The sequence below is a fragment of the Ochotona curzoniae genome, unplaced genomic scaffold, assembly GCF_017591425.1.
Source record: "Ochotona curzoniae isolate NIBS_2020 unplaced genomic scaffold, NIBS_Ocur_1.0 scaffold_4701, whole genome shotgun sequence".
Lineage (NCBI taxonomy): Eukaryota > Metazoa > Chordata > Mammalia > Lagomorpha > Ochotonidae > Ochotona > Ochotona curzoniae.
In genome coordinates, this window is record NW_024467122.1 from 16,774,513 (window position 1) to 16,789,081 (window position 14,569).

Sequence of the window (14,569 nt, forward strand, 5' to 3'; positions counted from 1 at the left end):
AGACGCAGGGTTCCTCATGGGCAGAAGTCTGCAAAATGACCATGCCCAGCCATTGAAAACTGGCTGCTCGTTTCTGTTGCCATTTCTTAACAGGGTTCCTTGTTTTGCTGTTTTCGACTTTCTGAAGTTCTTTGTAAATCCTGGGAATAGTCCACTATCTGTTCTGTAACATGCAAAGATTTTCTGTTCTGCTGATTGCCTCTTTGCTTTGTCGATCGCTGCTTTGTTGTACGGAAGTTGCCTATTTGACTGTCCTGTTGAACATGGCCTTGATTGCCCGTACTTTCGGTGACTTTGCTAAGAAGTTTGCTTACACCCATGTCTTGGAGGGTGCCTCCTATGTCTTCCTCTAACAGTTTGTTGGTGTCTGGGTGCAAATTTAGGTCCTTCCTTGATCCATTTAGAGCTGATTTGTGTATAAGATGGCAGGTGGGTGTCTTGTTGAGATCAAACTTTGTTCTCTTGTCGAAGATTAGTTAGCTGTACACGTGTGGGATCCCCCTGGGGTTTCTATTCTGTTGTGTTGATCTGTGTTTCTATGCCAGTACCAGACTGTTTTGATAATCATTGCCCCAGAGCATGTCTTAAAATCTAGAATTCTGATTCCTTCAGCTTTATTTTTATTCCTCAAGATAAATTTGGCTGTTTGTGGTTTCTTGTGTTTTCAGATTAATTTTTGTGTTATCTTTTCTATTTCTGAGAAGAATGTTGTTGGGATTTTGATTGGGATCACACTGAATCCATATTACTTCCAGTAATGTGGATGATGTTGATTCTATTGATCCAGGAGTGTGATAAATTTCTCCATCATTTAATGTCTGCTATTGCTTGAAAAGAAGTTTTTCATCTCTTGAAAAATGACTTTTAAATTTTGATTCAAAGTCCAGAAAAGGCTAAGGCATTCAGCTGTATAAAAAATTTTTAGAAAGCTTATCTGTGACAAAAATTAGTATTGCTCAAATTGAAAGACAAATGGAGAAACATACCCGTAACCCACATGAAAACAGTTACCTGCCATAATAGCCAGAGCCTAGATAATAAGAAAAATGGTCAACCGCCCAATGGCCAAATGGGCTAGTGCATGGACAGTTTAAAAGAAAAAGTAAATGGTTACTAAGCAAATAAAAAGTGTATAAGGGTATTACTGATAGTGTTTGTCAATGTTTGGTAAATATTTAAAAAAAAGTTTGACAAATGAATTATCGACAGCAGAGGAAATAAAGCACTGTTATCTACTGATGCCAGAGGTATAAATACAGAATAATTCAGCAGGAAGCTGGCCCTGTGGTGCAGCAAGTAAAGCCACCAGTTATGGCACTTGTATTGCTTATGGCCACCAGTCCCAGTCCTGGCAGCACCACCTCTGATCCAGCTCCCTGCCTGTGGCCTGGGAAAGCAGCACAAGATGACCCAAGTATTTGGGCCCCTGCACCCATGTGGGAGATGCAGGTATAACTTCTGGCATTGGCCTGGTCCGGCCTTGGTTGTTGGGGCCATTTAGTGGAGTGAGCCAGTAGGTAGATCTGTCTTTCCCTCTCTCTATAACTCTGCCTTTCAAATAAAGACATAGCTTATTGCTGAGTTCTTGTAATTCCTTCTGCATTAAAGAAACCAAGTGACATGTGTCAACTTGATGAGGCCTTTGTCCCCTGCCACTTGCTCTAACATGGGTCCAGGTGCTGTACAGCTGTTTTCTCCATGTAGTGAACACCTGTAATCCCTTGACATTAAGTAGATCACTCTTGGGGACCTGGATGGACTTTGTTTGATCAGTTGGTTTTGGGGGGAAAAGGGGAAATTCTACCTCGAGATGGAAATGTTCCCTCTTGCCTTGGTTGTCAGTCTACTTGCTGGCCACATAGATTACCAGGACTCAGTAGTCGAGTTCTTAAAGATACTGGTAGGTGGTGGGGTGGAGGGTAGGTCCCAAGGTTCTGTTTCCCTAGAAATCCTTGATGGATTGGCTTAACCCCGCAGTGCTGCTCTCCCATAGGGACCCCCTTCACATATGTGATATGGCACCTGGACAATGTCTTCCCGGTAACCTTGCCCAGGACAGAAGTAAGAGAACCTGAGTGCACACCAGGATGGGGATGGTGGGCCCCAGGGCAGTGCTCTGGGGTCAGCTCCCAGAGACACAAGGCTCTGTGACAGTCAAGAGGGTGCCAGTGTTTACCTGTACGGCTGCGGTACCTGGGATGTTCCAGGGAGATCTGAAGATGCCTGAGACGCAATGTGCAAGAGGGACTCCCCACTTCCACCCTTCTGCCTTGCAAAACCAAGATGCTTGCAGTGTTTGTCCTGGGTGTAGTCACGGTTTGTCACCTGATCTGGAAGGTGCTAGAAGGCCTGGTCCTGCCCCTGCAGTGGCTGGGGCCATACTCCTAGGATTCCAGCCTTTATTCCTCTCTGGACCATCAGGACAGGCTCCCTCTGCGGTGAGTGGCTGTGACTTCCCTAGGGAGCCCAAGGAGCAGCCGGGGCAGAGCACTGGGCATCAAGGGCATCCTCTGGGCATCCAAGACATCTGTGCCCTGTCCCGGGCAGAGGCCGCCCAGTCCTACTTCTCTTGCACTCCGACAGATACGTGGGCTCATGGCTTTGACAACGCAGGACTGGAAGGGGTAGCTCATGTGTTCTCAGGTGGCAATTTCAGTCTTTGTTACCCACTGCCTCTGGAAGGAGCTTGGCACCTGTGCCCTGTGGCATCCTTTGTGTCCCCACATTTCAGCTGGTGTGCCAGGGATGCCTGGAAGCTTGGGGCCTGCCCCTGGAGACATGGTTGGGTATGGATGCCTCAGAATCACCCCTGGATAAAGCCAGTGAATTGCAGGTGAATGAGGGCTTGGATTCTGCATCTTAGGTGAGCCATGCCTAAGGGTGTGGGTTTAGAGATGGAGCTGGCCAGACACCACCACCCCCCGCCCCGGGGAATAGCACCACCACCTGGGACTGAATGGGCATACGTGGCAGTCCGTGGCTGGGCAGCATGGTTCCAGCTTGCAGGGATATATTTTGGTTCTCTCCTCCTCAGCTGGCTGGCATGGCTTGTGTCCTGTCTAGAGTGATGGTTAAGGCCAGTGGCTGAAACAGACTCAGACCCTGGGAGAGACATGATCAGGCCAGAGCGGAGCCATCCAGATGGATGGATTTGGCTCAGGGTCTTGTAGGATTGCTATCTTCCCTGGAATCTGTGAAAAGAGTTTTTGTGTCACAGAAAGCTGGGACTAGCTCCTGAGGATGCTGGAGAAAACTAAGGGACACCCCATGCTGCCTGGATCCCCATGGAGTCCCTTGCTGTCCCCAGGGCCAGCAGCTCTGAAGGCTGGGGAGAGAACCATCCTGCTGCACACAACTCCTGTGTTTCTCCACAAAAAAATGCAAGAGCACAATTTAAAAGCCTGTCCTGAAAGTCAGCTGTCAAAGCAGGCTCTGTAGTAAACTTAGGGGATTTCTACAGTTGCCAAACTTGGTCAGCTGGTTTGCAAAACTGAAGTTGAAACCACTTAAATAGGAAAAAAAAAAATCCCACCGAGGAAGTGCTCAGACCCCGAGCTCCAGGGTTCCCATCTCGGAGAAGTGGTCATTCCATCTGTGGCCCCCAGCTTGGTGGGCAAGGCTGGCCAGGGGCCAAAGAGGGGGACCTAGGAGACAGGGTCGGCACTGGGTGTTGGGGGGCAGTGCTTCAGCTGAGCTCCTCCTGGACAATCACCACGGCACATCCAAGCTCAAACACATCTAAAGTATTGCAGAGCCCCACTCAGCCCATCCCACGGGCCCTGCTGGTATCCAAGTGTGGAGACAGACAGACCACCCCATGGGAGCTGCCCTCCACCAGAGAGGGTGGGGGTATGGGGAGGACCTTAGTCTGCGGGGATGACTCTGGAAATAGTGCTCCTTCTATGGACCCATTTCCGGATTTCCAAGTCAGGCTCCCACCTCCCACTGCTGCAGGCAAGGTGGGGCCTGAATTCCTGCTCCAGGTCCTTTCCTTTTACCTAGAGAAGCGCTTTTAGGACAGGTACAGATGTGTCTGGAGAGATAACACTGATTTAAGAGGAACATATGTATCGTCCCTTCTCTCCCAATAGCCAACGTGGCTGGAGCTGAGCTGATCTGGAGCCAGGAGCTGCTTTCAGGTCTCCCAGGGATGTAAGCCTTTAGACACTCATCTGCTACTAGAAGCTGGAGCAGAAGCAAGAGCCAGGACTCACACGAGGCACTCTGACCTGTATAAATGGGTATCCCTAGCATGGCTTAGCCTGCCATGCCACAGCACCCACCCCTGTCGTGAGCTCAGTCACAGGACTCCTGGGTTGCTAAGGTGTAGCAGCAGTAACCTCTCTACCCTGGGTTTGGATTAAAGGTTTAAAGACATAAGCTTTGACTTATAGGCCAAAAAAACCAACAAAACAAAACAACAAAACAAAACTCCCTAAGGCTCAGAGAGGCTGTAACTTGTCTAAGGCCACATAGCCAGAATTCATACCCAAATCTTATTCTCTCCAATGCTATGGACAATGGACCCAGTATTTATAATATTGAGTGTCTGTAGTTCACTGGAACTGAATTGTTAGAATGAGATTCAAGCCATGGTAGCCCACAAGCTGCTATTTTTCTGCTATGGTTAAAGTGTCAAATATTTCAAAGCTAGGAGAGAGGGGGCAATAAAACTATGTCCCCTGGGTCAGCATTTGTATTTAGAAACACACTCCCAGCACCCAGGAAGTGCATGTCGACTCTTCTGGCACAGATGAAATGGCATGCGTATCTACACCCCTGTTGTTTAAAAAGTACCTTATGGGAACATAGCAAGTGGCCCTGCAAGCCCATCTTCCACCTGAAGTGGCTGCATCCCATATGGGTGCTGGTTCGCGTCTTGTGGCTCCACTTCTGATCCAGTTCCCTGCTGATGGTCCAGGAAAGCAGCGGAGATGGCCCAAAGTCTTGGGACCTTGCACCTATGTGGTTCTTGGCTTTGGATTGGCTCAGCTCCAGCCATTAAGACCATGTGGGGAGTGAACCAGGAGATGGAAGCTCTGTCTATTCTGTATGATTCTGCCTTTCAAACAAACAAAAAAAAAATCTTTAAAAAATAAATTTAGAAAGGCAGACTGTTGGTGGAGTTTGGAGGAAACAGAGCGAGCCTCCGTCTGTTGGTTCCTCCCCTAAATGGCTCACGATGGCTTGGGTGGACCCAGGCCAAAGCCAGGAACCTGGAGCTGCAGCTGCATCTCCACTCACGCATGGCCAGGACCCAACCACTGGGACCACCTCCTGCCACTTTTCCAGAGAGCTGCACAGCGGGAAGTGGAGCAGCCTGGACACGAGCTGCCACCACGGCAGCCGGTGGTTTAATTTGCTGCATCCCAGCTCCACAAGCAGACCTGTGTTGTGTAGCAGGGCCCAGCGGGAAGCTAGCAGGAATTCCTTGCTTGTTTGCTCCTGAGACACAGGTCTTGTTTTCTAATAGATCAGGTTGAGAAAAAGCAAAACAAACAAACAAAAAAACCCCTACAGACACACACGTGTTACAAAACCTTGTATTAATCATTTCCCTTCACTTTCAATATAACATTGATATGAAATATAGCCATGGTTCTTTTTAGTTACATGGGAGGAAATGAGTAATAAATACATTGTAGCAAGTTGAAACCACGAGGGTGTCTCACTCACTGGTAACATTTGAAAACTGTACACTGGCAAAGAACAGCGTCTTCAAACAGGAGTATCTCTGTGTCAGTAAAGCTTTGACATGTAACAAACATGCTCATTTCCATATAGGACAAATTTAAAAAATAGGCATTGCTTGGCAACATGAACTAGGCAAAAATATCTCTTTGTTCACTAAGTTTATACAGGAAACCAGGACGAAGGGGCATGCATGCACAATACAGATCTGCCTGCATGGGCATGTGACAGGTGGAGGCTTGCGGGAGGCACAAATACGGGGGTGGGGGAGTCTATAGTAACGAGGGAGGAAGTCTTCACGTTCCTGTTTTCTTCCTATTCCTCCCAGAGGAATACACATTCACCTTTAAGTAAAGATAAAGGAATTACAAAAAGAAAAATCACTTTGCAAACATCTCTGATGACTCGTTAAAAAAAAAACAAGTTAGTGTTATCACAGCCCGGGTGTGCAAACGGCCCCTCTGCAGGTTCTCCCGGTGACCCGGGGAAGGTGTGCATCTCTGGCCTCGCTTTCATACCAGCTCAGCCTCCCCCCTCCCCGCCACAGGCTGGGCTCTCGGGGCGACTGCGCATCCACATGCCTGGCACGGGCTGTCGCAACAAGAGGTTGTGGAAGGACCTGGGGCCCGGAGGAGGCTCCCATCTGTACAAGGCAGCCCAAGACCCCTCAAAAGAAAACCTTGTTTTCCTCAGAGTCTTTTCAGTTGAATGGGAGCAGGGCAGGGAAGGAGGGAGGGGTAGGCAGCTGTGGCTCCCATCCTGGGTAAGTCCTCCCACCTTCCCGAAAAGGACACGCCAGCACGCAGGACTCAGAGCTCCGTGCAAAACAGTCACGCTCGGCCGGCGGGCACACAGAAGCCAGCGTGTGGAAGGGAACTGTTAGCAGCAGCAACGTTTCGTGTCCTGTACACAGGTCGTGTGTTTCTCCCTACCATCCTGGGGAGATGGACGGTATGGATGAAAAGCACCAATAAAACTGCAGGTGTGATGAGGGGAACGGAGACCGCCGCTGCCTCGGAGAGCAGCGAGAGGCTGAGGACACGCTGGGGAGCGCTGAGCGAGGGGGACAGGAAACATGGAGCAAAATAGACTTCTCTTTGTTTTGTTTTAAATCATTTCCTATTGATTTAAATATAAAACAGTTGCATCTGAGGGTTCATGAGGTCAATACAAAAAGGCACTGCCGCTTGGTTATGGGGTCTCCGACTTCACAGACTTACATATGCAACTGTTTTCTTTTATAAATAAAACTCTTAGCTTCAGGATTTTTTTTTTTTTTTTTAAGATCGAGCTGTACGCCTGCAGTCAACACAGGACTCATAAGGAGGTGGGAACAGGCTCCTCAAAATTATCCAAATAGTCAAAAGTTTAAAAAAGAAGATGCTAACAGAGCAAAACACAATGAAGTGGATAAATCTATACACAGTCAATGAAAAATAAGCTTTTTTTTTTTTTTAAAAAAAACCTCATTCATAACAGGCTTTGTCATGGTTACCAGCCATAGCTAGTTAACAAGGAACATATCCAAAATAATTTCTCTAATAACCCGATGACCACTGTTGTCTCAGTTCAGCGAAGGAATAAATAGAAACGCACACGGGGTGGACTTCCGGGCCTTCCCGGCCGGACGCACACTCACACCACGGTGTCCGCCATCCGCTGTCTGCGCAGCCCAGATCTGCCGCCTCCATTCTTCTCCAAGACCTGCGATGCCATTGTTCCTCCTTCTCCTTTGATTCACTTTCTCAGCATCCAGAAATCACATCCTCACACCCTCTCGTCTTACCGTTGGCCTTCAATGCCTTCTCCTTTCCTGCCTTGCACATGGTCGTCCGTCCCCCCCCACACGTGTGCTCAGCAACACGTGCTGTGTTTACCAAATGGGATGTGAAGGGTGAGTGTTAATAGCACTTGGTTACAAAAAAATAAATTCTAAATCTTGCCTCTTTTCCACACACAGATTTGCACCAATAGAATTTGCACATGCAAGGAGTGATCTGAACTGTTTTTTTAATGCAACATCATGAAAGAGCGAGTTCAAACCATTCCTTGCTCGCTCAAGGTGTCTGCGGTCAAGGTGCACTGAGGCTGGGAGGGCCTTGGAGGCTGGGCCGGGCGTCTGTTTTCTCTCCTCCAGGTGAAAACGCCATGGTTGGGGTTTCGTTAAGGCCTGGGAGCTCTGGATGCCTTGTCTGTAGCTTGTAGAGCCGTCAGCGAGAGCAGAGATGTTCATGGTCTCATCTCCAGTGCTGCTTTTGATGAGGTCAAGGCAGTGGCAGGCTGACCCAGTGAACAGACCCTCCAACCGTCTCCCTGAGCTGGCCTCCGTCTGGTGTGGTGGTCCTGCCGTCAAGTTGCACGGCCCAATTTCCTGGTGCCCGAACGTGGCCCTTTTTGGCTTCCTCTAATGCCTTCCACTGCATCTAACTCCAAAGTGCAGGCTTTCTTGCCCTTCAGAAACCTTCTTTCGTGGCTGGTGGATCCTTGGGCGTCTCGCATGCTTTCTCCTTCTCTGTGGGTAGATGGTTAAAGCAGCCAGCACCACAGGCCATCCCTGGCTTCATCTGGGTAGATGGAGCTGTGTTTGCAACACAGAGGAGCCCTTCCTATATCTTGCGCCACTGCCCACCCGGGCTGCGGGTGCTCTGACACCTGTTAGGACCTCTGTCCACAGCTGCCCAGCCCGTTCTCATCTTCCTCTTCTGAGACTGGGATGGGGATGGGAAAGCAATCCCAGACTCAGGTTCTTGCAAGCAGCCCTTCTGAGGAGGTTTCCAGTGTGTTCTGTTCTGTACTCTGGGTAGGGGCTGTTGGGCATGGGAAGATAGTTGGTCTGGGTGAGACTGGTGTTTGCATAGCAGGGCTGGGGGGCACTGTGCAGGGTGGCTGGGTGCCTAGGAGCTTGGCCTGAAGTGGTCACAGGGTGCCCTGTTCTTTCCGACCATGTTCTTGTCTACCCTTCTGCGTCTTCTGCTGAAAGGGCTGAGAGCTGGACCCCTCAGGCCTCCTGGGCTATACCTATCATGCCAGGCTGCTCTTACAAAGAGGAAACAACCAACATCCCCCAGGGGGCAGATCGATCCCAGGAACCCTGTTAGGAAAAGGAATTCTAGCCACACACAGCGGGCACTCTTAACAACACACAAATCAAAGTCGGTCTGACGTTTTGCTGGAGGGCGCTTCTTCCCTCTGGCTGCCCTCACCAGCCCCCCACTCTGCCCCTGTGGTTCTGTTTGAGGCAGGGGCCCTGGGGACAGCCAGTTGGAGCAGGGTTGGGGCTAGCTAGAAGCAGGGAGAGCCACCCTCTGGCTGTGGCCATGGGTACCCACACCTTCCTCCTGGGAGCTGGGCTTCGGGAGAAGTTTCTGTAACACAACTTTGTCCATCTAGAAAGCCAGCTGCGGTTTCCCCACCTCCCTCCCTGCCCTGCAATTCCCTACGAGAGCCCTCCCTGTGGCTCACAGCAAACCATCCCATGACACAAACAAATGACAAAGGAATCGCTCCCAGGTCTACGGATATGTTTACAAGGATGACCTACGCTCTCACAAAATCAAAATGGGCGAGGGACCAGGGGCAAGAAGAGGCTGCACTCGGAGGATCCGGTGCAGCCCTGAAGATGGCTGACTCTGGGCCCGCAGCAGTCCACTTCACGGCCAGCGCGGTCACTCTCATCTTCAACTTCTAGATGGTGGAAGTCCGGTCGACCCCGTCTGGGAAAGAAAGCAGCACACAATGGGCATGGGTGGAGGGCGAGGTGCCGGTTAGGCCCCCTGGCCTGTCGGGGACAGAAGGGCTGTCTGTGCATTCTCATGCCGGACCCACTTGCAATCTGCAAGATGTAGACAAGCAACAGGGGTGCTACAAGGAGAGCTGCTGTAATGCAGTGGCCACCAAGACAGCAGGAGCGAGACATTCTTTGCTTTCAAGGTTTTATTTTATTCTGTTGGAAGGTAGAGTTAGGGACAGAGAAAACAAAAAAGGCAGCAGTAGCACAGAGTAAGGATCTTTTACCCGCTGGCTCATTTCCTAAATTGGCATAAGGATTAGGGCTGGCCAAGCAGAAGCCCTCCGCAGGGTTGTCTCCACAATGGGTGGCAGGGGCCCAGGGCCTTGTGCTCTGTAGCCTTCCTGGGTGTATGAGCAGGGAGCTAGATTGGAAGTGGGGCAGCTGGGACTCAAACCAGCCCCTGGAACAATGTTTTAGTTGGTCTTGGCAATCAAAGGCAATTACACAGAGATGCAAAACGGCTTTTTTAGCTGGTGTTGGCAGGAGAGGACAAGAGTGGGAGGGTGCATGGCGCTGGCACAGGTGCGGGGCAGTGTGAGCCAGGGCCTATGAGCTCTGGCTCAAGAATGTGCTGGTTCTGGGGCGTGGGGCTCTGCTCGTGCGCATGCAGGTCCCTTCTGCTGTGTGTGCGTGTGTTGGGTTGCTTGCTGAGCTCCCTTGTCTGCAGGACCATGATGCCCCCTCTTTATAGGTCCCTCCATGCCACTCGTGATGCCAGAGTGTCATGGCTGTCAATGCCCAGGCTCCCCCTTGGGAAGCGTGCAAGCTGCACATTGCACAACTCCATGGGACGCTACTCCCGTGCAGCCCCCATGGCCACTGGGACAGAGTTCTGATAATGTCAACACAGTGCCCATGAGGGAGAGCCTTCCCCTAACTTGTGTGAAATCTCTGACTTGGCTTGCAGTGGGACTGGGGAGGACATGACGAGGACGGCCAAGGGATCACCTCATCCTCCCCGACAGCCTAGAGTGACCCTTCTTGGTGCACTGGCCTGGCTGGCTGTTCCTGGGACCCACGCAGTGTACCAGGACCTTGGTTTGTATTTCCGTGTGAAGCGCAGTGCTTCCCCACCAGGGGGCACTGCTGAGCGAAAACACTGCTAGACCACTAGGTGGAGGGGATTAACGGATAAGATGGAAACTTGTGTAGAGAACGTTCAAGAAAGCTCTTCTGTGAAAACAGAAGGCTGGGCCAGAGCAATGAGGCTGCCTCACCCAGGAAGTCAGTGGAGCTGTCAGCCTCCCTCCGTGGAAGTGAGGGAAGACAAGTGGCGTGTGCACATATCCCTCCCCACCCTGTTTGGTGTGAGGTCCTGTGATGTCACAGCTCAGAGACCTGGGATCTTCCCACCGACGCTGCGGCTGGGGCAGGTGCCAGCCAAGACTCACTGCCTGGGGTGCGGGCCCAAGGCCTTCATTACTTTGGTTTTTCTTTTTCTTTTTTTCAAGATTAATTTGAAAAGCAGAGTGACAAACTGAGAGGTCTTCCATCCACTGGGTCCTTCTCAAAGCTTGCAATGGACAGGGCTGGCCAGGCTGAAGTCTCATGGGTGGCAGGGAGACAAGTACCTGCACCATCTCTTTTGCCTTTCAGGCGTGTTAACAGGGAGCCGGGTAGAAAGCGGAGCAACCACGAACTGTACTGGCATTTGCACATTGGAAGCCTCTGTTGCAAGCAGTGGCTTAACTTGATGTGCCAGCTCCCACTGCGTTGCTTCTTGAGATAACATGTATACCATCAAGGTCACCTTCAGCAATGTACATTTCAGAGGTTTTTCATATACTAACTGTACCAAGAACATCATGACCTAATGCTAGAACATTTTGCCATCACCCAGAGAAACGGGCCTCTATGCAGTCACTTGGGACGCCCACCTGGCCTTGGCCCCTGATGACCACCTAAGGTCCTTTCTCTCTGTAGAGACAAGCCTATCTTGGACACACAGGGCTAGAATCATGTGCTGTGTTGTCCTGGCTGGCTGGCTTTGTGTGATGTGTCCCTCTGTGCTATCGTGTGTGTTGGAACATGCTTCCTGTTTAGACAGAGTGTACTGGGTGGCTACATCACCTGTTCTAGAGCCATATTCATTTACAGGTTCCCATTGGGCTTATTTCCTCACTAAGGTGGAAAACGGCAGCTAGTACACCTGTTGCTGGGGGTACCAGGGATGGCCTAGTGGTGCTGCAAAGCTCCTTAGAAACTGTCCGGCCAAGGAACAGTGCAGTGGTTTTCAAATGGGGTTACTTGGGACACGGAGGGGGTGGTGTGAGTCACAGGAGGGGGTTATGCCCTGGGGGGTGGGGGGCTGCTGTTCCTTTCAGGGGCTGAAAACCCAGCTCTCTATACTGCTAAGGACAGGCTGCGTTTGCAGACCCCCAAAGCCTAAACCCTCCAGTCTGGAGGTCAAGGTCATGGTGGTGGACTGCAGCCCATAGTCGCCGCCACTGCCAGAAAGTGGGCATCTCCAGGGAGGGGGCAGACTTGATGTTGGCAGGCTGTTGGGGGCCGCTGTGACGTAGCCATGGGTGTGTGGGCAGGCAGAGGAGAGCAGGCACCCACCCCTTCCTTCCAGAACACCACCCATGACCAGGCCTGCTCAAGTGCCCATGGTATGGAAGCACAGTTGTATCTAAGTGTCCCCAGGCTGTACTCTGCACGCCACAGGCCTCATCCCTAAAGCAAATGCCACCATCCCTGTCCCACCGGGTTCAGGACAACCGGGAAGCCATTTATAACAGGGACACAGAAAAAGACAAACAGGGATTTTTGTTTCTGAAATTCTATTTCTAGAGCAAGCTGGGCTGTTCTTGGCCTGCACTGGGTGACCAGGGCCGAGCAGGAAAGTGGCCAGTGCCATGGGGGGTGTTCTCACTGGAAGCAGGCTCTGGGTCCCTGCCTCCTCTGGCTCCCGGCCTGGGGCTGGAGCTGGGACAGATGCTGCGGGGCTGAGCTTTGAGAGGGAGACATTGTGGGGATGGGGTGTAGTGTCGGCCTCCAGGCCCCCAGCTCACCTCCCAGAAGTGGAGAGGAGCTGGTCTCAGAGGCTGTGGGATGTGGCCCTCAGGACTGCATGCTGTTCCTTGTTCCTCGGCCTCAGCCACTGGGGGCCGGCAGAGCCCTCCCCGACACACGGGATTCTGAGAACACTCACCTCCCAGGGCGTGCTCGGTCATACTGAGGCATAAGGACTCCAGCCTGTTGTTGATGTCTGGTTCAGTCACGGGAAGTTGGAATTCTGCAGGAGGACAAAACAGGCTGTTGGCCACGGGGACTCAGAGGACAAGAGGATAGTATGCGGGGCGCCACCCGATTCTACCTGCTGGTGGTTGGGAGGGCTCCCGGGGCCGGCACGGGGAGAGTGGGTTACACTCTGCTTCAGCCAACCTCTGAGGTGTCTCAGACACACAAGAGCCCAGGCGACCCTGCATGGCTGGAAGTAACCCCATGATTAAAAATAGCCAGTCGCATTCATAGCGTGTGGCTCCTGCTCAGAGCCGGCCAGCGGCAGTCTGTCAGAGGGAAGGCCAACCTCCGGCCGGCCACAGCCTGCAAGGCGCCACCTGATCTGGTCCCAGGTCACCTTCCTGTCCTTGCACAACTGCTCTCCTCACCGCTCCCTTCTGCCTCAGGGCCTTTGCACCGATGATCCCACTGCCTAGAATGCCATTCCCCAAGTGCTTCTCCTACTTCCCTCGGCTCATTCTCCCTCCTGGCCTTCACCCCAGAAAGCACTTCTCTGAAGACCATGAGCGACACCCTTCCTTCCCATTGTTTTGCTCAGTTGCTGTCACCCCAGAGTGAAGTGTTTTGGGGTAGGATTGGCACCGGCTGCTCTCTGTGCCTGCAGCCAGGCCTGGTACATTTCTGGTTCGTTGTGAGGAGGCAGTGCACATGCAGGGACAGTCATGACATGGGTCAAACTACTTCAGCTCTGCCCAGCTCAGCTCCCACGTGGGGACACAGAGAAACGGAATGGTTCCATAGGGGTGGCTGGCACCTTGAGGGGCTGCGCCGCGGTCCATGTCTGCCTCCAGGCTGGGCCTTCTGCAAACAATAGTGACTGCGGGTCACTCCAATGGATGTCTTTCTAGCATCTGGACGTTCGCCATCCCCCCAGCTGCCTTCTGGCCCCTTGTGGGTGGCACCTGGTGGGTCCTACTTGGGTCTCCCAGCTGCCAGCTGTGCCCCTGGAAATGCCCTGCAGGGGGCGGTAACAAGCATCTCTGTCTCCCAGGGGTCAGCCAGTGCATGCCTTCGACACAGGCCCCTCGTGTAGGTTTACTGAGCACCCCAAGAAGGCAAAGGGTGCTGACCGCTAAGAGCGATGTGATCCTATGGAGGGAGGCGGCAAAATGTCCCAGCATGGGCGATGGCACAGTGTGGGCACAGGTGCCCGGGGACTCTTGCCTTAGGGAATCCTGAAAGTTGTTCTCTGAGCCTCAACTCTTCTTCCTGCTAAGGGGGGGCCAGTGTCAGGCCGTTTCTCTTCCCCTTTGTCTTTCCCTGTAGGGCACACGGCCGAGCAAGGAAGCCAGGGGGCGAGGCTGGCGGCATGCAGACATGTGCTTGCCCAGCCGTGGGCCCAGTGGCTTCTCAGCAGCCTGTGTTTGCAATCGCCAGCAAGCGCAGGGACGGCCGTGGTGGGCGCCACTTAAAATCCTCAAAGGTGAGGGTGGCAAATGGATGCGGAGAAGTCCTGGGGTGGGGGAGGCGCTGAAGACAGGAGGGAGGCCTGGCAGGTGCTCCAGCAGGTGGCCAGGGGAGTCGGGAGCCACCTCACCTCCCACCATTTGCTCTCAGAGTAGGGTCAGGACAATGAGGATTTTACCATTTCCTCCATTCATGTGAAAATCACATGTATGCAAAAATTAGCAGTCCTCGGGGTGTAAACTCTATGAAATAGAAACACTGTTTTATATATAGCCAGTTAGCAAATACGAAAAAAAAAAAACCTCAGCAATTATAGCCTTCCATATGCTCATTGTGAGATCTCGTTTACTCTCCAGCCCTCCCCTTTAAACAAACACTGTGGAGAGATTTGGATAAATAAAGATGCTCGGCATTTGGAGAGACGCTTTTCAGCTG

The 14,569-nt window shown here is 51.9% G+C and overlaps 1 protein-coding gene across 2 annotated transcripts in view; it reads right to left on the reverse strand.

Annotated features, from left to right (window-relative positions):
• Positions 1-9,197: 9,197 nt before the first annotated feature.
• Positions 9,198-14,569, reverse strand: part of SAMD4A (sterile alpha motif domain containing 4A) — a 212,002-nt gene continuing 206,630 nt past the window's right edge. For both annotated transcript variants that reach the window (XM_040969586.1, XM_040969585.1), the window contains 2 exons: positions 12,636-12,719; positions 9,198-9,404 (listed from right to left, as the gene is read on the reverse strand). In XM_040969586.1, the coding sequence (XP_040825520.1) occupies positions 9,376-9,404; positions 12,636-12,719 (113 nt within the window). In that variant the 3' untranslated portion in view covers positions 9,198-9,375. The remainder of the gene's footprint in view (positions 9,405-12,635; positions 12,720-14,569) is intronic.